A 23,857-nucleotide genomic window follows, 5' to 3' on the forward strand; every position below is an offset into this window, starting at 1 on the left:
AGGGACCGCCGAGGGGGGAGGCTTCACTGCCTTAGCCAAGCCTTCCTACAGTCCAAAATGCAGTCAGCCAAAAGGCCTTTGCACTGGGGTTTGGAGTGAAAACGGGGGCCTCTCCTCCCCCCTCACCTTTTATCTTCCAGCCTGGATAGAGCACAGACACCCTTAGGGCAAGATCCTAGCCAGAACTGGGTGGAGGGGGAGGGGACTCGGAAGGAAGTCTGTCTTCCTCTTAAGCAAGTCAGGGCCTGAGGCATGGTGTCCTCTCCACACCAAGGGCCATGTGCCCGTGAGACTGAGCTAGAGCAGGCCTGGACTGCCCTCTGGGGTGGGAGGTGGGGCAGCATCTGCAGAAAGGGGAAGTGGTGCCCTCTTCCAAATCATGTTGGGGTTGTGCCTTCTGCCCCTTCAGTGGTCAGGATAGTGTGGAGGACACTTAACTCTTGATTGGATTAAAAAAAAAATCCAAATTCTATTTGGAATTCTGGGCTTCTGGAAATACTTGCCAGCCTGAAGATGCCCTGACTCTACCCACTCCTGCCTCCCTCCCCCCCCCCTGCCTACAGGGAGAGGTCTTAGAAAGCCCTTCTTCCTGCATAGCCTTAGGCAGGTCACCCAACCTCCCCCTCAAACAGTTTCCTCCTTTTTAAAGCCAAACTTCTAATCTGCCTGGGGCTGGGCTAATTGCTTAGAGGCCACAGTGACCCACTTGCTGTGGATGGCCTTGTGGAGCCTCAAGTACTGCTGCAACAGCCGTGATGACAGGGACAGACTGGAGCTAGGCTTTGTCTTGGGGACTGGCCACCCTATATTGGGACCTGATGTCCATCTGGCAATGAGCCTCAGGATCTGGCTTGTACTCTCCAGATGAGGGTAGGGATAGGAAGGAGCCCTGCTTGGCACACGTGGGGGCCAGATCAGCCCTTACCTGCAGAGGGCTTGCTTAGCACAGAGGTCTACAGGATCTGGAGCTGTGGGGCTGAGGCTGAGTATGATGGGGAGGAGGCCTGCAGACAGCAGCCACCAGAGGCCCCACCCCCTGCCCTTGGCCAGAGCCTTTCTCTTTTCCCTCTTCTCCCACTGCTCCAGAACATCATGTTCTGCCTTGACCTGCTCCATGACCTTGCTGCTGCCCAGATAGGGCACCTCACCCTAGCTTCTCTCTAGCTTCGGAAATCCTGTCCATCCTTCAAGGAACATCTTGAATGCTGCCTCTTCTCAGAACCCTCCACCCATGTTCCCCTTCCCTGCCACACTCTCCCTCCTTCTCCAATGACTGTGGCATAGTTTTTTTCTCTTACAACATTCATCTCTACCACAAAGTTCTTCTCCTTTGTTCCTGCAGTGAACTATAATCATCTGAGAGATCTTTCTGACAGGGGCAAGAGTCTCATGTCCTTAAGTTCTCTGCCCTCTTCCCTGGCAGCCTCATCGACATCAAGATTTGCCTACTTGGCCCAGACCCCAGCATTCCATCTATAGCCCCCGCTTGCCCACATTCACCTGCCTAGCAGCAGGTGGATTTCTCTATTTTGCCATCAGGAACTTCAGTGTTGCATAAGTTGTATATCACAGCTGGGCACAGGGGCACATGTCTGTAATCCTAGCTACTCTCTGTAGATGGAGGCTGGGCTGCATATGGAGACCCTATCTCAAAACAAAAACACAACAACCTCAAAACACAGACTGGAGTGTGGCTCAAGTGGTAAAGGGCAAACATGAGGCTATAAATTCAATCCCCAGTACTTCAGAAAACAAAAAGCAGCCAGCCTTGGTGGCACATACCCGTAATCCTAGCTACTCAGGAGGCGAAGTCTGAGGATCACACTTTGAAGCCAGCCCTGGCAGGAAAGTCCAGGAGACTCTTATCTCTACTCAAAAGCCAGAAGTGGAGGTGTAGCTCATGCAGTAGAGTGCTAACCCTGAGCAAAAAAGCTAAGGGACAGTGCTCAGGCCCTGAGTTCAAGTCCCAGTACTGGCACAAAATAACAAAACCCCCTTACAACAGGTGCCACTGCCTCCCCCCACTGATTCTACTTTTCACCTATCTTGTGAATCACCTGTCTGTAACCTCTGTCATTTTCTTAGGTTAGCAGCAGCCTCATCAGCTGTCTGTACTGGCTGCCAAAGCTCCTAAGTGGTCACTCTTGCCATCTTTTTCTTTTTGTGCTAGTCCTGGTGCTTGAATGCAGGGCCTGCCTGAGCACAGTCCCTGGATTCTTTTTGCTCAAGGTTAGCACTCTACCACTTGAGCCACTTCTGGCTTTTTGTTTATGTGGTACTAAGGAATCGAACCTAGGGCTTCATGTATGCTAGGCAAGCACTCTACCGCTAAGGCACATTTCCAGCCCTCAAGAATTGTTTTTATATAACTTCCCTCTCTGTTGCCTGCAATCTTGTTATGGCTTCTCCTTGCATTTAGGATAAAGGCAAAATCCTTATCAAATGTAGCCTACAAGGCCAACCTGGCCTTGCATACCTTCCCCTCTGAAATTGTATATTCCATCCATTCTAGTCTTTTGTCAGTACCTTGTAGGAACTCACCAATTTTTGTAGCCCCAAGAGCTTTCTACACAGGCGTGTTTTTGTTTTTTTTTGGGGGGGGGGCTAGGCCTGAAATCTATTCTTTTCTTTTTTTGCCTGACTCTGAGTTTGTACTTTGTGATTTTTCTCTAATTTGAGTTCTTCTGTGACCCTTGAACCATAGCATTTCCCCACTGAGCACACTATCATTGTGCCATCATAGCATTTACCTCAGTTTGCAGTCCTCCATCTTATCTGTCATGTGGTTATTTGTTTAAAGGCTGTTACTACATAAGGTCTCCAAGGGCAGGTTTACCAGGATAGCCATACAGATGACACTCGGAAAATACACGTTAGTGGGTCACTGGTGGTTGGAGGCAGAGATTTGAGGATTGTGGTTTGAAGCCAAATAGAACAGGAAAGTCCTTGAGAAGCTCATCTCCAACTTGTCACCCAAAAACTGGAAGCGGAGGTGTGGCTCAAGTGGTAGGGCACCAGCCTGGAGTGGAAAAAGCTCAGGGACAGCACCTAGGCCCTGAGTTCAAGCCCCAGGACCAGCGCGATTATCTATGAGTTTTCCTTAGTGGGAGTGTGGGCTCTGGTGGCATAAAGTTCCCTTTACAACCCGTTCATAGTACCGTGAGCTTGGGGGAGCCACCCAGCCTGCTGAGGCTGCAGTTTATTTCTAAGTTTTCTTGGAGTTGTTCTGTAAACCAAATGACGCCATCTGTAAAGAGCCTGGGGTCTAGAAGGAAATCCTTCGATATCGTGTGATTCCCCATCCCAGGGTAATAGGAGAGTCCCTCTTTCCCGTGGGTATCCCGTGTTTTTCTGCAAAGCTTCCAGGGAAACAGGCGTCCCCAGCATCCCGAGGGCTTCCGGGAGGAAGTGGTCGGCTGGAAGGCTGCGGCCTCGCTTTATCTCTGTGGCTGGAGCGTCCGCGGGTTCCCCGGCTGGGAGACACCCTGGGCGGGGCTCGGCTCGCCGGAAGCGCCGAGGCGGCGGGGGGCGGGGGGGCTCTCCCCGGCCGGGTGTGTGCCCGCCGGGCGGCGTGGCCGAGCCGGGTTCCGGCGGGCGGCCCGAGACACACATGATGTCACAGGCTGACACGAGCAGGGTGCCTCATTCCGCCACACGGCCGAGCGGCGCCCCGGCACACCTGGGACGCCACCTGCACCCCGGCCCTGCGCCTCGGGCGGCCGCGCCCCGCGTGCCAGGGGCGGTGGGTCGGGCCCGGGCCGGCCGGCCGGGCGGGGGGCCCGAGGGTGAACCCCGCGGGCGGGCTGGCCGGCGGGTGATGTCACGGGCAGCGGTGGGTGGGTCACCCGGAGGTGAGGCGCCGCCTGGCGAGTTCAGCGCGAGTTCAGCCGCATTGCATTAGGCAAATGAGCCGGGGCTGGGTCGGGGTGTGCTCGGGGGAGGACCCCGGGACCACCCCCCTCCCGGGAGCTCCGCTCTGTCTAGGCCCAGTGACCGGACTGGGATGGAGGGGACGCCCCCCCTCCCCCGTCCGTCCTGCCTCGGCTTGTGCCCGCCGTGCTCCTCCTCCGGTGCCTGCTCCTCTTCTTCCCCTCTCCCCCCCCCCCCCCGTCGGGGGCTCCCCCACTTGCCGACTCCACGCAGCCTCTCGCCACCGCCTCCCCGTGTTTGGGTGGCTTCCGCCAGACACGTGGGGGGGAAAGGGTTAACACAGGGGCGGGGCCTGACAGATGGGCGTGGCTTTGACGGGGCGGGGCCGGGAGGGGCGGGGTCTGATCGGGCGCGGGGTGGGGCCAGAGGGAGGGGGCGCGCGGGCTGGGGGGCCAGCGGCGCGATCACCAGAGACCCAGCGAGCCGCCTTGGCCGGGGGGAGGCGGGGCCGCGCGGGATCTCCACCCCCGCCCGGAATCCTCGCTGGGGAGAAGCCCGGGAGCCCCCGGAGGGTAGAAGGAAGTGCTCGGTGTTCCACCCCCCTCCATCCCCCCCCCCCCGCGCCCGCCCGGTGCCGACCTCGCCTGCCACCGGCCGACTTGGGGAGTCGCGGGACTGTGCCTTGCACCGGGAGTCTCGAGCCCGGAGCTCCCTCGAGGTGAAGCCGCCGAGTTCCCGGGCCTCCGCCGGGCGTTCCCCGGGAGCACCGAGGAACCCCATCCTTGCACACGCAACTTCCCGATTTCCACCTGGGACTGGCGGTGGGGCCAACGGACTTGGACTTGGGGGGGCCCCCCTCGGCGGGGGCGCCCCGCCGCCCGGACCGCCGGACAGGGCGAGGGACCCCCTCCCCTCTCCCCCAGCTGCCCGGCTCGGATGGCGCCGCGGGCCGAGTGAGGGGGGCGGCGCGCAGGACTTCCCCGCCAGGACCTCCTGTCTTCGCGGGGGAAGATGTACGAGAGCGTGGAAGTGGGGGGACTCGCTCCCACCCCTAATCCCTTCCTCGTGGTGGATTTTTATAACCAGAACCGAGCCTGTTTGCTCCCGGAGAAGGGGCTACCTGCCCCCGGCCCCTACTCCACCCCGCTCCGGACTCCGGGTTGGAATGGCTCAAACCACTGTACGTACCAGCCGCGCGCGCGCTGCTATTGTGGCAGCCAGGGAGAGGGTGGCAGTGGGCTTCCCGTCCTACCCAGGGACCAGGCCAGCACGCTGAGGGGTTGTCTCCCACTTTACACCCATCTCTCTTGATGGGAAACACACACACATACATATATGAGTGTGTGTATACATACATATATATATTTTTGTAAGAGTACTGAGTCTTGAACTCAGGGCCTGGTTGCTGTTCCTTAGTTTTATTGCTCAAAGCTGGCACTCTACCACTTGAGCCACAGCACCACTTCCAGCTTTTTGGTGGTTATTAATTGGAGATAACAGTCTCACGGACTTTTCTGCCTGGACTGCCTTTGAACCTCCATCCTGATCTTCAGATCTCAGCCTCCTGAGTAGCCAGGATTACAGGCTTGAGCCACCAGCCCTGCTGGACAGTGCCCCCTGACCCAGTAACCCTCAGTTTCCATTTCTGTAGTGTTAGGTCCAGGGAACTTTTCTGGTTCCTTCTTTCAGGAAACGTATGCACCTCTTCCTCCACTTATTCCACTTGAGCCCCAGCCTCTTGCCCACAGTTTGTGTCTTCTTCCTTAGGATCCCAGAGCTTCGCAGCAGCCTGGAGGGTGGGGTTCAGGTCTGTCTGTGGGCTTGTCAGCATTGTAGGAGGAGGGCCCACTTCTCTAAATGCCACCCCTGCCAAAGCCTGGGAAAGAGAGTGGTTCTTCACCCCCCCCCCCCAATGTGGCAGCTGCTGCCCCTAGCCCTGAGTCTTTAGGGTGGGTGTCAGGGGAGGGCTTCCTGACTTTGGTGTTGACAGTGGAGTGTAGCAGAAAGGGGCAACTTCACCAGAAGCCGGGCTGTTGTACATCTTCAGGAAGGGCACCTGGCTCATCTGGGGGTTGTTGTGGCTGGCATCCTGGAGGCTTTAGTACTGGAAATGGAGGGGAGAAACTTCCCAGGCAGGAAGATTCCCCTGCCCCTTACTCTTAAGAGGGCTTGTTCTCTGGGGATGTTTGCATTTTGTGGGGCTGGGGCTGCTCTGCAAGTGAGGAACCCCACCGCTCACAGAGTCCTTTTGTTACCTAGTGTAGGGGGTAGGGCCAGGCCTTGTGCTGTCTGCGAGGGGCACTGGTGAGAACCCTGCTGTCCCAGCCCCGGAGCTCTTCTCTAGCCTAGGGTCAGGTTCTCTGGGAAGGAAGGAGAGGATTCATGCACACCTAGGGCAGGGTGCACACCTGGGTGTGTTTGTGCCAGGTGCAAGGTGCCGTGCTCTAGGTGGGAAAGTAGACGCTTGGGGGTTATTGTGAGGGGGCTCAGGTTTCCTCCCCCTCTGCCCTGTGCTCAGCTATTCCCAGGGGTTTCTCCCACTTTCCCAGACCTGCTGCCACCCTCCTGCCTGCCAGAGTTGGAGGAGGTTGGGGGTGGGGGGGGGGGAATTGGTTGGCTGGAGAAGGTTGAAGGGCAAAGGACTTACTTATTACCACTGCCTTCCTTGCTTCAGGGAGGGACAACTGAGGTAGACAGCCTTCCAGAGCCACCTCAGCCCCAGCCTTTCCCCTTGTCCTGCCCCCTGACCTTTCCCTGGGGCGGAGTGTGAGGCTGCTGAGGATGGGGTGAGCAGTCACGGGCTTTGCAAGTAGGGAGAGGTGAAGCCTTTGACACCAGGACTTTTCCTGCTGCTCCCCCCACCCCTGGGATAGTGAGGCAGAGTTGCCAGACCCTCTGCTCCACTGGGGCTCTGCGGCGAAGCTGGGCTCTGAGCCTTGGGCTCCAGCCCTGCTCTTCCTTAGCCCACAGGACAGCTCAGCTCTTCCTGGCCCAGAACGGGGGTGGTGGGGAGGATCGCTGTGAGAGGGCCAGCGGCCCATGGGGTGCTTCTCTTAGCCCCTAGCCACACAGGAACTGGGAAAGTAGAGACCTGGACACACACCTGGCCTGGGGTGGAGAATAGAGAGATGGGGGCCCTGGCTCACAGTTCCCCCAGTAGGTTGGGGGTGTGTCCACCTCCACCCAGCATCCATGACTTTCTCTGAGGCCAATAGGAAGGATCTGAAGTCTGAGGGTGGCCACTAGGCCTGGCGTGAGGGCCCGTGTCTGTCTTGAAAGGAGCCCCTTGGGGCATGGGCGTTCTCTGGTAATTGGAGGTGCCTTCCAGCCCCTCCTGGAGAATTCCCTATTGCCGTGGGCTTCTACCACCGATAGCAAGAGAGCATGTTGGCTGTGGGAGGACCTGTGGGGCTGCAAGGCCCCCGGGATCTTGTCTCCCTCCCACGGTCCCCATTTTGGTGCACTAGAGGACAAGGGGTGCACAGGATGTAGCTCCCCATCTGTCCCCCACCATTCTCAGCCACTTACGCCTCCACCCGCTCCCAGACGTCCAAGAATGTGAAGCACGTGGATGCCCGTAGTGGGGGGAGGGGAGAGATGCTTATCAGGCAGCCTGTGGGCTTCTTCTGCCCTCCCCCCTCCCCCGCGGCAGGGTGATCCTCCCCCCCCCCAGCTACCCCTGGGAGGAATGACAGTGGAGAGGGCCCTGTGCCCCCTCCCCAGCTTCCCCAGGGGCTGCGGAGGAGCGGGCGCCAGCTGGATTGGGAGGGGAGCAGCCACTGGCTTGGGGCCCGGCTGATTTCCTGCTGATCTCCTCCAGGAAACTGGCCCGTTGCGCGAGGTTGCGAACAGCTCTGGGGCGTGGGGACTCCGGAGCACTGAGCACCCGCCCAGGAGGGGGAGCAGAGGAGAGGCACCCGGCCGGCCTGGGCTGCGAGAGGGGATGCAGGGCTTCCTGGGCCTCTGCCAGCCCTCGCTGGGGATCTAGAACTTTGAGCTGAGAAGGTGTGGTCCTTCTGCAGCTTGAGTCCTTCTGGAAAAGGGGAGGTTTGTGGCTGGGGGCCTCAGGGACGGAGCCCATGTGGAGGGGGAGGGGCAGGGTGATACTTCCCCTGGTGCATCCCCTCCCCTGTCTGTGCTGAGTTTATAGCTGCGATTTCCCTCTTTCAGAGGCTGAGAGGGACCCCAGGCCTGGGGAGGTGGGGCCTGGGCCACAGGTTCTGCGTTCAAAGCACAGAGCAGGCAACCTCCAAGCTACCTTACCTGGGTGATAGGTTTGGGTATGCTGTGATTGTGGATGCAGACTGTGTTACACCTTCAAAGGTGGCCAGGGGCTAAGGTAAGGAGGGGTTTGACCCAGAAAGAGGCCTCAGTCAGTCCAAAGTCAGATCTCCCCTATCCTGTCAAAACTCAGTTTGTAGTTGAATGCTTAAAAAAAAATCAGTGTTTTTTTTTTTTTTTTGTAGTTTTCTTGTCAGTCATGGGGCTTGAACATGGGTTCTGGGCAGGCACTGTCGCTGAGCTTTTCTGCTTGAAGGCCAGTGCTCCACCACTTGGAGCCACAGCTTCACATTTGACTTTTCAGTGGTTAATTAGAGATAAGAGTCTCACACACTTTCCTGCCCAAGCTGGCTTTGAACCTCAGTCCTCAGATCTCAGCCTTGTGAGTAACCATGATTACAGGCATGAGCCACCAGTGCCTGGCCAAATCAGTTGTTGTTGTTTTTTTTTTTTTTTTTTAATTTTCCCTTTATTGTCAAAGTGAAGTACAGAGGGGTTACAGTTTCATATGTAAGGCAGTGAGTACATTTCTTGTTCAACTTGTTATCTCCTTCCTCATTTTTCCCCTGCCTTCCCCCTCCCCAAAAATCAGTTTTAAAATACTTTTTTTTTTTTTTTTTTTTTTTGCCAGTCCTGGGCCTTGGATTCAGGGCCTGAGCACTGTCCCTGGCTTCTTTTTGCTCAAGGCTAGCACTCTACCACTTGAGCTACAGCGCCAATTCTGGCCTTTTCTATTTATGTGGTGTCGAGGAATCAAACCCAGGGCTTCATGCATGCAAGGCAAGCACTCTACTAATACTAAGCCAGCCCTTAAAAGACATTCTTTCAGTGCCATAAATACCGTCTGGACTTTGCCCTAGCTCTAAATTTCTATAGGCCTTTGCTCTTCTGATCTTAGAACCAACTGCTACTGCTCCTCCTCCTCCTCCTTGGAGTCTTCCCTCCTTCCGGTGTACCCCTAAGCTCTCTAGTTCTCTTCAACTGGTTCACTTTAGAGGTGGGGGCTTGTTGGGGTTCCAGGGCAAAGGATGAGTGAAGGGGGAAAGGAGGTCGATGCCTCTTCCTCTGCTTGTTGGAATGCCAACCAGAATTCGAGGCCAGACCCTCCCTGTCCTTGAAGCCCCCCCCCCCCATTGTCTATTGTTACTGCTTTTACATCTTGGAAAAAAGTTAGTGCAACAAAGGACTCCTTTGTCACTCACCCCTCTGCCTCCTGGCCTCACCCAGGCCCCCCAACTCCACCCCCCAACAGCTGTTCTTAGGCCTTCCCCGCCTGTCTGATTTGCTTGCTTGCGTGGCCCCAAGAGAGCGAGGTGGGGGAGAGAAAGCCAGGGCAACTCACTATGAGGGGGGGGAAAGCAGTGGAGAACTGGAGGTCAGTGGAGAATTGGTTAGACCTGGGTTGGGGGGACAGGCATAGATTGTCCCTTAGCTGCAGGCTGGTTTCTGGGTAGGGAAGGAGACCTGAGACTTCAGCAGCACTGGTCAGCCCGTTGACCAGGGAAGTGGTACCCAGGCCCTACTAGGAGCCAGAGGTGCCTGGTCCCATGTCATCAGCTACCTGGTAGCCCCTGGTGTGTTTTTAGGTAAGGGGGCAGGTGGTAGCCTGCAGCTAGGCCCCAGTGTCCCTCAGCTTCCTACCTCTGTGCCTAACCTTGGGGGCCACTCTCATCTGGAAGGTGCTGGGGTCCTTTCAGTGCCAGCTTCTGTGCAGAGTGTGTGAGGAAGCGGCCTCTGTCAGGGTGGCACCCTCACCCCTCCTTGGCCTTGGTGTATATGGCACAGGCCTCAGAAGGATGCTGGGTGGCCTCTTGGGAATGTCCGGCTGTCTAGGCTCTTGATACAGACACTCCCCCCGCGCCCCATCCCCCGTCAGTCTTGGGTGATGAGCATGGAGTGAACACTAGGAAGGAAGGCCTGGGCCATGGGGGGGCACTGCCCCTGCTGGCTAGGTTACCCCTCCTAGCTGCCCTCTTGGAGCTGAATCACAGGAGAGGAGGGGGTAGTAACCCGGACATACTATTGAGGCCAGACAGACAGAGCATTGATGGGAACAGACCCCCTTTGTGCTTGCCCCCCCCCAACCTGGGGTGGAGTGATGGGCTTCTGGGGGCCATGGGGGACTCTTCTTGTCTTAAAGGGGATCCCTCTACGCATCTCAGGGAGGGCCTGCCTGCTCTGTCCCTCTCTGCTTCCACATTTGTGGTTCTTCTTCGCACACCCCGCCTTGGACCCTGCGTTGGCCAGTGGATTGTTTGGGTGGAGGAGGGGCTGTGGTTGCTGGCAGAGAGGGTGGAAGGGGGAGCGGAAGCCGAGGGGCGAGGGAGTGGCCGCCTTTGAATATCCTGTTGACCCCAGTTTCCTCTGTCCCCAGCTTATGTCCTCTTCCCTCCCTCTTCGCGTCTTAACTCCTTCCTAACTTGGGAGAGCCCTGGCCAGGTGCCCAGGCGCCAGGGCTCTGGGACCCTCCCCCTGCTAGCCCAACAGGTACTCAGCCCAATCCTTCTGAGGTTGTAGGTGGGTCCTAGGGGGGCAGGCAGGAATGATGGGGGACTGGAGGTGTTAGGGGCAACCTCCCTCTCCCAAGTTTGGTTGGAGACTTTGCTAATACTGTCTCTGCCCAGACGTTGGATCCTGCTACCCTCGGTATTGAGGTGGAAGAGGCTCCTGGGTGAGGCCAGGAGTTAGGGTGGGCACAGTACTAAAGGATGGTGACCTCTGCTCTCTTCTCTCCTAGCCATTGAGACCCAGAGCAGCAGTTCGGAAGAGATAGTGCCCAGCCCGCCCTCGCCGCCCCCTCTCCCCCGCATCTACAAACCCTGCTTTGTCTGTCAAGACAAATCCTCAGGCTACCACTATGGAGTCAGCGCCTGCGAAGGCTGCAAGGTGAGCCCCAGAGTCATCAGAATCCCCACTGGATACATGAAGGGTCCCTGCTGCCAGCTCCAGGGAATGCCCTTGGGGTATGGGGCGGCCCTCAAGTATGAGCTGGCAGCCGCTGTGGAAGAGGGGTGTCTGTCATGGAGCTTCCTCTAAAGGTGAGCAGGGCACCCCCAGACTAGAGGGTCCCCTCTTGCCTGAGCTGTCTCTGAATCCATCTCCCAGCTGGCAAGGCGCTTACACAGGCTCTGCCACCGCTGCCCAGGTTGCCATGGTGAGCTGGCGGCCGACTGGCTCTTGGCTGGGGACCCAAGAGGTCCTCTGTGGCGGCCTGGCGGGAGACAGGCACCCTGCCTTGGCCTCCCCTTCAGACATGGAGGGCAGCCTCCCCCCCACCCCCATTCTGCCAGATTCCCACCCACATGCTAGGTCCCAGGTGCAGATGTAGTTGCATCTTCCCTGCAGCTCTGGGCCTGGTGTCCTTGCTGCTGCTCCATTCCGGTTTCTTGCTCCAGACACAGGCGCCTAGGAGCTGTGCAGCCTCAGGGCCTGGGGCTCTGGGCCACCTCTCAGCCGGTAGCTGTCTCTAGGTGTGAGAGGAAGGTCAAGGGCAAAGCCTTTGCCTGTCTGCAGATTCTCTCTGGTTCTTACTGGCTTATTCCTAGCTATTCTGTCTTTCCACATGCCACTGGGTTTTTTTTTCTGTCAGTCTTAGGACTTGACCTCAGGGCCTGGGCACTGTCCCACTGTTCTTTTGCTCAAGGCTAGCACTCTCTCTACCACTTCTGGCCTTTTCTGTTTATGTGGTACTAGGCAAGCACTCTACCGCTAAGCTACATTCCCAGCCCTGCCCCCCCCCCCCCCCCCGGGTCTTGACTGGTCCTGGCCTCTGTATCTGGGTGAATGTGTGTGTCTTGCCTCTCCATCTCTGACTTCCTGGCCTCTTCCTGCTGTCTTCTCTTCCTGCATTCTGAGTCCTGGGCCGTGGGTTCCAGAACTCTGCTTCCCTCCCATTCAGCCTCTGGTGTTGTGGCAGCCTTTCCCCTAGCAGGGAAGAATTGGGTAGGTGGATGTTTGGTGGAGGAAGACTCCTGGCTGCCCTGTTGGGTTCTGAGGAGTCCTCCTGGGTCAGTCCTCCTCCCGCCTCTGCCTGGACAGGTGTTGGGCCCAGGCTTGTGGCAGAGGCTGCAGGGCAGGCACTGCGCCCGTGTGTGGGTGGCCTGACTCCCCCCCTCTATATCCAGGGCTTCTTCCGCCGCAGCATCCAGAAGAACATGGTGTACACGTGTCACCGGGACAAGAACTGCATCATCAACAAGGTGACCCGGAACCGCTGCCAGTACTGCCGGCTGCAGAAGTGCTTCGAAGTGGGCATGTCCAAGGAGTGTAAGTGGCGCACCTGCCCCAGGTGGGGCTGGGGGGGGGGGCAGGGCTATGTGGACGTGTGTGTGCACGCGTGTGTGAACGTGTGGGTTCATTGTGGTGATGGTTTGTGTGTAGCTACAAAGAGCCTGTTTGTGAGTCTGGCTGGGTGTTCAGGTGTGGGTCAGTGCTTGAGCGCAGTGGGCATGACCATTCCACGTGTACGCCTGGCTGTGTGTGCTGGCACGTGTGTGTGTGTGTGTGTATCCACACTCAGGACAGCGTTCTTCCAGGCCCTTGCTTGCCTTTGGGGTAAGGCTCAGTGGTGCACTTGAGTCTCTTTGGATGGGGCATCCATCTTTCATGGTGGGGGCAGGAACCTGATCTCTGCAGGGTACAGGGTTTGTGTTTATGTGCTCATGGGCTGGCACCAGGAGACAGAAGTCATTGTTGGGGTAAGCGTGAGACCTGGAGTCAGAAGAGAGAATTGGGCTTCTCAGCTCCCCAGAGGAACAGGGACTTCCAGTTGGGCTCAGCTGAGGCCGAATGAGAGAGAGAGAGGGTGGGAGGGAGAGGCCGGACAGGGAGACCCTCTTGTGTTGAATCATGGGTGTTGCCGTGGTGACTGGTGATTGATGATGTCAGAGATAAATGACGCTGACAGACGCCTCCTTGTCTGCGTGGCCGTTGCCATGGAGCCTGAGCCTTGGGGGATGGGGTGGGGGAGGGGCGGCAGGACCCCCTACCCCTTGTGGGGAGAGCAGTGAAAAAGGGAAGTAAGTGGGGAGGGGGCTGGGGGATGATCGTGCAGGAGGAAGGGTGGAGGGGGATGGGCCGCCCCCCCCTCCTGCCCTGGCTGAGTCTAGAAAGTGGTGCCTCCTCCAGGCAGAGTCCCCACTTGAGACTTGAAGGCCTGGGACCCTTCACTGCCAGGCTGTCACCTCCTTCTCCTTCAGGGCCACCTTCCCTTCACTGCAGAGGGACCAGGGTGGGGACCCCCTCTCCCTTCCAACTCCCCCTTTCTCTCCCTCCTTCCCCTCTCCCTGCTGCTCTGTGCCCTGGAGCTGAGCAGCTGCCATTTCAATAGAATTAAAGCTTCCGAATGATAAACGTCTTGTCACAGCTGCAATTTTCTCTTCCCAAATTATCCCCCCACTCTCTCTCTCTCCCTCTCCCTCCTCTCCCCTGCACTTTATTGAATTTGCAGAATCGACATGAGTGATCTCCAAATTATGCCAGCTCCCCCCCCCTTGCTGCCCCCTCCCTGGGCCCCCCAACCCCCACCCTGCTTTCCTCCCTCGTCAGCAGCCGCCACCACGGCCCTGTGAATGATTGTGTGTCTGGGATAATCGGCTGGTAACGACCCCATCGCTTCTTTAAAGCCGAGTGGTGTGTGCGGCTCAGCGCCCCTGGTGATTTGTCAGCTCCCCGGCTAATGGGCCGAGCGATTCTCCTGTGGGCCCCCCACTCTCTCGGGCTGTGGAGCCCTTAGTCCCTGCCTGCCTGCCAGAGAGGCTGCTCTGTGCCGGTCCCAGGGACCCCCAGGGAGAGCGCTGCCTGGCCGGCAGGTGGGGGCACAAGAGGCCCTGAGCCCTGGCCCTGGGCATGTGGGCTGGAGAGATGGGTGCTGCCGTGTGTGTGTGCGTGTGTGTGTGCGCGTGTGTGCGCGTGTGTGCGTGCGTGTGTGCGTGCGTGTGTGTGTGCGTGTGTGTGTGCCTGGTCACAGCTGGGATCATGAGGTCCCTGCAGCAGGGCTTGGCATAGGAGCCAGGAGACCATGGAAGGCTAGAGAATGGTGGCACCTCGCCTGTGTGTGTGTGTACACGCACGCACTCGTGCGCCTATGTCCACTTGCAGCCAGGTGACGTCAGCAGCTGGCCGCTAGGGCTGGCGGGAGTTGCTGGGGCTGGGCCCGGGGTGGGCCCTGCGTGGGGTAGTGTGGCAGCCGCTCTCTAAGCGGCCCTGTGCCCTCCACAGCGGTGCGGAACGACCGGAACAAGAAGAAGAAGGAGACCCCAAAGCCCGAGTGCTCGGAGAGCTACACGCTGACGCCGGAGGTGGGGGAGCTCATCGAGAAGGTGCGCAAGGCGCACCAGGAGACCTTCCCCGCCCTCTGCCAGCTGGGCAAGTACACTACGGTACGCTGCAGGGCCCTCCGCCTCCATGTTGCCCCCCTCGCCCCTGCCAGGGGCTCCCGGGCTCCTCTGCCCCTTCCGCCAAGCTGCTCTCAGGAAGTGCGGCTGGGTGGAGGGCTGGAACCCGGCTGAGGATGGGTGCTGAGGATGGGTGCCGTGGAGGAGGCGCTCACTCCCCTCCCTCCCCCAGAACAACAGCTCAGAACAACGTGTCTCTCTGGACATTGACCTCTGGGACAAGTTCAGTGAACTCTCCACCAAGTGCATCATTAAGACCGTGGAGTTTGCCAAGCAGCTGCCCGGCTTCACCACCCTCACGATCGCTGACCAGATTACCCTCCTCAAGGCTGCCTGCCTGGACATCCTGGTGAGGGTCCGCCCTCGTCCCCCGGCCCCCGCCCCGTCCTGGCTCCCATAGATCTGACCTTCCTGTGCATCTGGCTGGGACCTACCCAGCCCCGTGCCCAGCACCCAAAGAGCTGTCTTCCTCCTCCCACATCAACCTGTCCATTCATCTGACCCATGTGTGCGTGGGTTTACCTGGCCACCCTCCCTCTCTGTCCGTCCCTCCATGTAGTCCGTAATGAGAGTCTCCTGGCCAGTCCCACTGCTGAATGTGTGGACACAATACCTCCTCCCTCTCTTGAAAGCCTCTCCCCTTGGTGGAGGCCCCAGATGTAGAGCTGATAACTTCAGGGGTGGGGGCGGGCTGGCCCCTCCCTGCTGGGGCCCCAAGAGGATGTCTCAAAGGAGTACCTCTTGGGTTCTTTTTCTTTCTTTCTTTCTTTTTCTTTTTTTTGCTTATCCTGGAGCTTGAACTCAGGGCCTGTCACTGTCCCTGAGCTTATCTGTGCTTAAGGCTAGCACTCTACCACTTGAGCCACAGCGCCACTTCTGGCTTTTTCTGTGTATGTGGTGCTGAGGAATCAAAGCCAGGGCTTCATGCATGCGAGACAAGCACTCTACCACTAAACCACCTTCCCAGGCCCAACCTCTTGGGTTCTTATAGGGGTAGGTGAAAGGTCATCCCTCCCCTAGGAACAGGAGAAAGGTCTGCTTCCTGAGGCCATGCTAGATTCAGGGGGCAGTATGGCACTCGGAGCTGCCAGGGTGACCTGAGCGATAGATGGGGGTACCCGGTGGTACAAGCTGCCCAAGCGTAGGTTGGAAGGAGGACTTCCTTCTCCTCTGTCATCCATGAGAAGGGAAGGGATGTTCCCTCCCAGACGCAGCTAGGGATGGGAGGTATGGACTGTGCGGTCCAGGCCGCGCACAGATGTGACCTGCACGATTGAGTTCCCGGGATTCAGGCTGCTGCCCCGTTGATCGGGCTCCGTCCTGGAAATTCCTTTCCCTCTGAATTCTCTGCATGGAGCCAGCTCAGTGACTTAGATCAGCGCTGCCCAGCACCGTCGCAGCTCACCACATGTGACTATATTTAAACCTAAATTAATTACAGTTAGATTCAGTTCAGTTGCTCAGATGCATTAGCCACATCTCAAGTGCTTCCTAGTCACATGGGGCTGGTGACTACCATGTGGGTTGTGCAGACAGAACCTTTCCATCACTGCAGAAAATCCTGCTGGACAGCCGTCTTCTGGCTGCCTGCCAGGGGCCCTGGGGAGGCAAGGGGGCTGGAGTGCCAGGGATGGGTGGGACTGAGCCCCCGATTTGTGCTCCCCCTGAACCCAGATCCTGCGGATCTGCACGCGGTACACGCCTGAGCAAGACACCATGACCTTCTCAGACGGGCTGACCCTGAACCGGACCCAGATGCACAATGCTGGCTTCGGCCCCCTCACCGACCTGGTCTTTGCCTTCGCCAACCAGCTGCTACCCCTGGAGATGGACGATGCTGAGACGGGGCTGCTCAGTGCCATCTGCCTCATTTGTGGAGGTGAGTAGGGGCCTGGCACAGCGTGCGGGCCCAGGGTGGGAGTGCAGACCCCAGACCCTCTTCTGAGAAGAAGAGGAAGCGTACCTGTCAGGTCTCCCTCCAGAGGGGACATGGAAGTCCAGGACGCAGTATCTGCTTCTGCTTCTGCCACACTCCAAGGCCTGAACTCTGGCTCCCTCTTTCTGGGCCGCGTTCTTCTAGGTGCCTAGATCAAGAGTGAGAGGCAGACCACCCAGGTTCAAGTCCTGGGTGGCCGTGTGACCTTGAGCAGGTTGCTGGGCTTGGAGCATCTGTTCCTGTCTGATGAATCAATAGTGGCCTCTCCATAAAGGTGGGGGGAGGGGTAAATAAGGCAGGGTGTGCCCAGACTAAGACCCAGCCAGTGGCTTCCGCTTTCCTGTGGGTCTCTGCAAGGGGGGCGCTTCCTGTGTTCTGGCTCCATCCCTACCAACTGGCCTGTAGGGGAGGGCTTGGGACAGCCTGGGCCTCCTCTACTCTTTGCCCTTCCTGGGGGCACCCAGGAGCTGCCAGCCTGCCCTGCTGTGGCCTGGGCAGGTGCGCCCTCCAGTGGCCACGGCTGGGAGTGCATTGGTGTTCCTGAGTGAACCGGCCTGCCTGCTCAGAGGGCGGCTCTGTGCTCCCCAGATCGGCAGGACCTAGAACAGCCAGAAAGGGTGGACATGCTGCAAGAGCCGCTGCTGGAGGCGCTGAAGGTGTATGTGCGGAAACGGAGGCCCAGCCGCCCCCACATGTTCCCCAAGATGCTGATGAAGATCACGGACCTGAGAAGCATCAGTGCTAAGGGTGAGTCTCCTGGTCCTGACCCCTGGCCTAAGACCCACTGCCCCCGCCCAGGGCCTGGCCCCCCACAGCCGGGCTGGCACCCACATCTTTGTGCCTGTCTGCATGGATGTTGACACGCACAGATTACTGAACAGGGCTGGGAGTGGGGGCAGGGTCAGCACCCAGCACCAGGGACCGACCTACGGCCAGACCCGCAGGCATTGTGCACCCGGACCGGAGGGCACAGCCATTTGTCCCAGTGCCACAGAGTAGAGACTTGAGAACTGGGCCAGGTCACATCGCGAGTGCGAGTGCCACTGGTCCCCCACCGCCAGCTTCTCTCCCGGGGGGGGCTTTGTGGGCAGGGCCAGGGCCCAGCTGGTGCACTGACCTCTGCCCTTCCTTCTGTCCTTCCTTCTGTCCTGCAGGGGCTGAGCGAGTGATCACCTTGAAGATGGAGATCCCAGGCTCCATGCCGCCTCTCATCCAGGAAATGCTGGAGAACTCGGAGGGCTTGGACACTCTGAGCGGACAGGCAGGGGGTGGGACAAGGGACGGGGGTGGCCTGGCCCCTCCGCCAGGCAGCTGTAGCCCCAGCCTCAGCCCCAGTTCCAACAGAAGCAGCCCAGCCACCCATTCCCCGTGACCACTGCACCACATGGACGCAGCCCTCACCCCGTCCCGGCTTTTTCTGCCTTCTACCGACCGTGCGACCCCAGCCAGCCCTGGCCCTGCCCATCCTCCCAGACAGAACTGGGCACAGGAGGAGGCGGCGGCGGCGACTGTGGACAGAGATCTGGCCTTGCGATGGACTGCCCTCTTCCCGCAGTTGGCCGGGCTGACACCGGGGGCGAGGTGGAGCCCGGGGAGGACCTGGCCTGGGCCGGCCGCCTGAGCCTGCCCGCCTGGCCACATCTTCATCACCAGCAAACGGCCGGGACCTGGCGCTCCATGCTCTGAACTCATAAGCCATCGCTCCCCAGCTGGGGGGGCCTTCCCCTGCCTCGGTTGGTGACAGAGGGGTGGCTGGGGTGGGGGAGCTTCCCCTGTACATACCTTGAGTACCAACACCCCCCCCCCCAGGTATTAATTCTCGCTGGTTTTGTTTTTATTTTAATTTTTTTTGTTTTGATTTTTTTAATAAGAATTTTCATTTTAAGCACATTTATACTGAAGGAATTTTGCTGTGTGTTGCGGGAACTGGATCCAGAGTTGGGGGGAGGGTCCCGGGGAGGGGCGGGGCTCCTGGGGCTCCCCTCGACACCTCCCAGTGCCCCTGCACTCTCCTCAGCCTTTTCTCCTCAGTTTTCTCTTTAATACTGTGAAGTACTAACTTTCCACGGCTGTCTTCCCCTCCTGTGTGAGGAGAGAAGCCAGCCCCCTCCCCGCCTCCCCCCTGAGGGTGGGCAGTGTCTGCAGCAGCTTCTGGAAGGAAAGGGGCCTTTGGAACCTGCCTCCACCCACCAAGAAGCAGGCCGGGCCCCTCCGGTGAGAGCTTGTTGCTGCCCTCCCGCCGGGCCCACACCATCCAATCCCCCAGCCCCACTGTGAAGGGGCTGGCCAAGGAGTCCAAGCTGCCCCCCCTCATCCTCACAGCCACCAGCACCCCACCCCACGGGGCCCCTAGACACACACACACACACACACACATACACACACACACACACACACACACATACACGACAGTAGATGGCAACACACTTGGCCTGAGTTCCTCCATTCCTTGGCCTGCCCTCTTGCCCTAAGCCCATGCCCCCTCCTTGCCCCGCAGGACGGGCCTACAGGGGGTCCCCTCCCCTCGCCCCTGCATTCCTGGGCTGGGGGAGCTGGCTCTGCCCTGCCCTCCTGGCCCTGGGGTTGGGGTCTCATCCCCGGAGCTGGTGCACCTGTTACTGTTGGGCTTTCCACTAAGATCTACTGGATAAAGAATAAAGTTCTATTTATTCTATATGCGTCTTGTGTCTTGCTGCCTCTGCCCAAATCTGGGTGGTGGTCTTGATATTGGGGTGCTCCCTGGCAGGCTTGTGCCCTTCGTGATAGGTACGGGGGTCAAGGGCTTGCCAACACTTCATGCTTCTCTCGTGTTGAGTGTGGGGGGGGTCTTAGAGGGGATGGTGTGGGAAGAGAGTCCCAGTTGGAGCCCCTGCTTTGTGGAGGTCTCCACTGCCTTGTCAGGGGGACCAGGCAAGGAGAGGGGCCTGGAGAGGGGAGCGGCTGTGCCTCTGGGAACTCCAGGCAGGGAGGGTGTCAGCCCCTGGCTGTCAGAGCTCCCAGCTTTGGGGGTCAGCTGGCCGCTTAGTGTCAGAGGAGCTCAACTTGGGGAGTGGCCGGAGCTTGTGCTCTTCATGACAGCAGTGGCAAGGTCAGGGTTGGGTGGCATGAGACACCAACACTCGCTCCCTAAGAGCAACCCCTTCCCGTCCCTCTCCTGGGTAATGCAATGGAGGAGTTACAGATACATGTCAGGTGAAAAGCATTTTTTTTTTTTTTGGACAATGTCATCCCTTCCCTTCCAGTTTTTACCTCAACCCAAGTGTTGTTTGTTTTTTTCCCCCAGTCCTGGGCCTTGAACTCAGGGCCTGAGCACTGTCCCTGGCTTCTTTTTGCTCAAGGCTAGCACTCTGCCACTTGAGCCACAGCGCCACTTCGGGCTTTTTCTATATATGTGGTGCTGGGGAATCGAACCCAGGGCTTCATGTATACAAGGCAAACATTGTACCACTAGGCCATATTCTCAGCCCAGCCCAGGGCTTTTTATTGGGTCCCTGGAACCCCAGAAGTGGCCTCACAGTGGGGGTGATGCTGAGAGGAGCCGGTGCTCCAGGCACAGGAGAAGCAGCGCGGTCCTTCCCCTGGAGGACCCCAGCATTTCTACAGCAGCCACCAGGGGGCAGCCGCTCCTCGTCTAAGGCCCTCTCCAGGGGGGCACCTTGCAAAGTGCTTTTCCTCTGGGAAATATTTTCTAACAACTTTGGGAAACCGGAATCAAAGTATAAAACTCTTGTATGCACACTTTCAAATGTCAGTGTGATGTCACGTGACACAGGAGGAAAGGGGATGCGCTGCGTAGTTCAATACATTCATTCGCGCTTCTTCTTTGTAAATGAGGACTTTTTCATCTAGCAGGCCAGATGCTGCTCTGTACCAAAGCCCAGGCAGAGCACGCAGTGCAGGCCGACATGGACACAGAGACACAAAAGCTGGGATTTTGTTGCTGTGGTGGAGCTTGAATTCAGGGTCTGGATGCCGTTCCTGAGAATTTTCTGCTAACGTCAGCGCTCAACCACTTTGAGCTTCACACCCTGGGTTCTGGTGGTAAACTAGCGGTAAGAATTTCATGAACTTTCCTACCCAGGTTGGCTTCGAACTGTGGTCCTCAGATCTCAGTCTTCTGAGGAGCTAGGATTGCAGGCGTGAGTCACTAGAACATGGCAAAATGTGGATATTCCAAAAGCAACAACAACAGTGTCGTGAAATATATATATCAGAACAGAACAAAAATAGAAACCAAATCCAGAAACAAATTCTCCAGGGTCAGGTACTGGGCTAAGGTAATTTAAAGAGATTCTTCACTGGGTAAATCTCTCTCTGTTTTTACCCTTAATTTTGTGTGTGTATGTGTGTGTGTGTGTGTGTGTGTGTGTGTGTGTCTTTTCTTTTTTAGTCCTGGGAATTGCACCCAGGACATTGCACTTGCTTGGGCTTTGCCACTGTGCTACATCCCAGCCCTGTAAATGTCTCTTAAACTTGGCTGTAACAATATTTTAGTGTGAGAGTGTATCTTGGTGTCCATATTCCTCTCTTACTAAAACCATCTGAGTCCCTGGTTGCGGTGACAGCCTGGCAGTGGTCCCTGCATTGGTGAATTTCCCTTGGGGAAGTGTTCTCCTGTGCTGGTTGTCTCAGAGTTGAGGGCTACTGGGCTCCAGGTCATCGTGTCGTGTGTGTGTGTGTGTGTGTGTGTGTGTGTGTGTGTGTGCGTGTGTGTGCCTGTGTGCTGTTATTAGAGCTTGAACTCGGGGCTTGAGCTCTGCCCCTTAGCTTCTTGCTCAAGGCTAGTGGCTCTACCACTTTAGCCACAGCTCCACTGTGGTAGTTAATTGGAGAAAAGAGTCCCATGGACTTTTCCTGCCCAAACTGGCTTTGAATCATGATGCTCAGATCTCGGTCTCCTGAGTAGCTTGGATTACAGGTGTGAGCCACCGGTGCCCGGCTCGAGGTGGTCATATCTCAGGCATGGCGCGGGGGCACCTGGAGCTAAGTGACTCCTTGCTGCTTGCGGCATCCCTGGCCTCTACCTCATAGGTGCCGATAGTGTGTCCTCCTGAGCTGTGACAACCAAACCAGCTGGTGCTGCTGGCTCAGGAGGCTGAGATCAGAGCCAGCCCAGGCAGACATGTTGATGAGACTCATATCCGATTAGCCCACAAAGGACCAGAAGGGGAGATGTGGCTGAAGTGGTAGAGCCTTGAGCAGAAAAAACTAAGGGTGAGTGGGAGGCCCCTAAGTTCAAGCCCCAGTGCTGATGCGCGCACACACGGTCCCTTTCGGCTACTCACTCTCTAAAGGAAAGACCTAGGTGGGGCCTGGGCGGGGGAGACAAGTAGTTTTGCATAATCAGAAACTGTCAGCAGTTCTGTGTTTTAGTCTGTTCCATTATTTTTGCTTATTTTGTTTTGTAAAACAGGACCTCCAAGTGTCCAAGTGTTCAAGGCTGGCCTTGAACCCACGATCCTTCTGCCTTTCTACCTCCCAAGTGCTGGGCCTAGCAGCTTGGTGTTGGAGGGGCTGGAGGAGCTGAGCTACAGGCGATCTCCAGACCAGGAGTGGTGGAGTCACCCCTGTAGCATCTACCGGGGTGGTGGCGCGTGGACACGGGAGGTAGCGGCTAGGTGGTACAAAGGTGACTGGCAGATGTGGGCAGTAGGGCAGCCAGTCCCCAGGACGAGGTGCCACGTCTGGTGGCTGGGCCCCGGGGCTATGGCTGGTGGAAACTGAGATGGGCTGAGGGTAGTCCCTGGCAGATTTGGAGACTTCATATGAGAAGAACGAGGTGAAGGCTGCCGGGTGTGCTCGAGTAGCAGAGTGCTCACTGAAGCCCCAAGTTCAAGCCCCGGTACCACCCAAAGACTAAAATGCCTCCTTAGTATTTTTTTAACATCAATGATGGGCTGCAGATAGAAGAAAATACATGATGAACACCACTCACATCTGTTTTTTTTTTTCTCTCTTTCTCTTTAATAATGCAGTTCGTGGAAAGTTTGAAATATGGTTCACATGCTTCTTTATCAAGTGACGCTGATCCCAGACACTGCCTGGCTCATAGTAGGTGCTCAACAAATTTTTGTCCAATGAATCTGGGAAAGGGCCGGATTGCCGTACCTGTCTTTGCACACCGAGGCCCAGGGGGTGGACATGGAGCTGACAGTCTTTAGAAGGCGGGAAGAACTGCCCCACCCACCCACCCGACATCAGGGAGTGGAGGTATGTGATGAGGTGGGCCTGAGGCCCCTCAAGTTTCTCACCAAACACCCTAGCGCGTGCTGTAGCAGGGGAGACAGGGAGGCGGGCCAGCAGTGTTCTCCCTGGGAAAGTTCAGGACATGGGGTGTCTGCCTCTGACTTAGGGAGGGGCTCCCAGGGAAGACCGCTCCCCAAGGCAGTTGTTTGCTTCCAAGAAAGACCAAAACCAGGCAGGCATTGGCTAGGGGAGGCAGGGGGCTGCCTGGGGAAGGAACAGAAGCCAGCATGGCACCTGTGAGGAACAGAAACCTTGGCAGCAGGGGTTGGCACCAGGCTAGGCTCAGCTGGTAGAGCCCGAGCCAGTGGGCCCAAGTGTCAGGTTCCGAGTTCCAGTCCTGCTCTCAAGAAATCCTAGCACGGATTGGAAGTCAGACCACGGGGGTTGGACAAAAGCCAAGGGAGAAGCCGGGTGCCAGCCGCTCACACCTGTAATCCTAGCTACTCAGAAGCTAAGATCTGAGGATTGCAGTTCAAAGCCAGCCGGGGCAGGAAAGTCCATGAGACTCTTATCTCTAATTAACCACCAGAAAAAGGAAGTGGCGCTGTGGCTCAAGTGGTAGAGCGCTAGCCTTGAGCGGAAAAAGTTCTGGGACAGCGCCCAGGCCCCGATTTCACTTCCCATGCAAAAGAAAACAAACAAGCAAACCTGAGGAGCTGAGGGAAAGCATGAAGCCCTGAGCTCAAGTCCCAGTACTGGCGCACACAAAGAAGCAAGCTCGAGGAAGAAGAGTGCACAACATTTCAGAAAGAGACAGAGAGGTAGAAATGGGCAGAGTGGTGGTGTGGTGGTCACAGACAGATCCTGGTCCTGGTCCCCAGCTGTGATGGTGGCCCCTGCATTTGTCACTTGGTCCCAGGTGAGCATGTAGACTGGGCCCTCTGGGGTGGTAGAAGAAGACAGGTGGGGACAAGGAAAGGCAAGAAAGTATGGGCCCTCTTTCAGCTCTTCCAATGCCTGGGCAGGACTGAAGAGGTTGGGGGGGCGGGGGGAGAGGAGCAGCTTTCTCCTGAGGATGGAAGGGCCTTGGGCCTTGACCACATTGACAGACTGGGAGAATAGCAGTGTGTGTGTGTGTGTGTGTGTGTGTGTGTGTTTAAAGATGGAAAGGCAGGAATTACACTAGCCC

The 23,857-nt window shown here is 57.5% G+C and overlaps 1 protein-coding gene across 6 annotated transcripts in view; it reads left to right on the forward strand.

Moving 5' to 3' along the window:
- Positions 1 to 19,156, forward strand: part of Rara (retinoic acid receptor alpha) — a 36,927-nt gene extending 17,771 nt beyond the window's left edge. For 2 of the 6 annotated variants that reach the window (XM_048365575.1, XM_048365576.1), the window contains exons 3-10: positions 4,957 to 5,050; positions 10,889 to 11,037; positions 12,276 to 12,417; positions 14,371 to 14,531; positions 14,719 to 14,895; positions 16,221 to 16,425; positions 17,071 to 17,229; positions 17,637 to 19,156. In XM_048365575.1, coding sequence (XP_048221532.1) covers positions 4,957 to 5,050; positions 10,889 to 11,037; positions 12,276 to 12,417; positions 14,371 to 14,531; positions 14,719 to 14,895; positions 16,221 to 16,425; positions 17,071 to 17,229; positions 17,637 to 17,854 — 1,305 coding nt within the window. In that variant the 3' untranslated portion in view covers positions 17,855 to 19,156. Of the gene's footprint in view, positions 1 to 4,491; positions 5,051 to 10,888; positions 11,038 to 12,026; positions 12,109 to 12,246; positions 12,418 to 14,370; positions 14,532 to 14,718; positions 14,896 to 16,220; positions 16,426 to 17,070; positions 17,230 to 17,636 lie in introns of those variants that run through there. The other 4 variants (XM_048365577.1, XM_048365580.1, XM_048365578.1 and 1 more) reach the window with 3 other exon arrangements.
- Positions 19,157 to 23,857: the final 4,701 nt, after the last annotated feature.

Source organism: Perognathus longimembris, chromosome 17 (assembly GCF_023159225.1).
Source record: "Perognathus longimembris pacificus isolate PPM17 chromosome 17, ASM2315922v1, whole genome shotgun sequence".
In the NCBI taxonomy this organism is placed as follows: domain Eukaryota; kingdom Metazoa; phylum Chordata; class Mammalia; order Rodentia; family Heteromyidae; genus Perognathus; species Perognathus longimembris.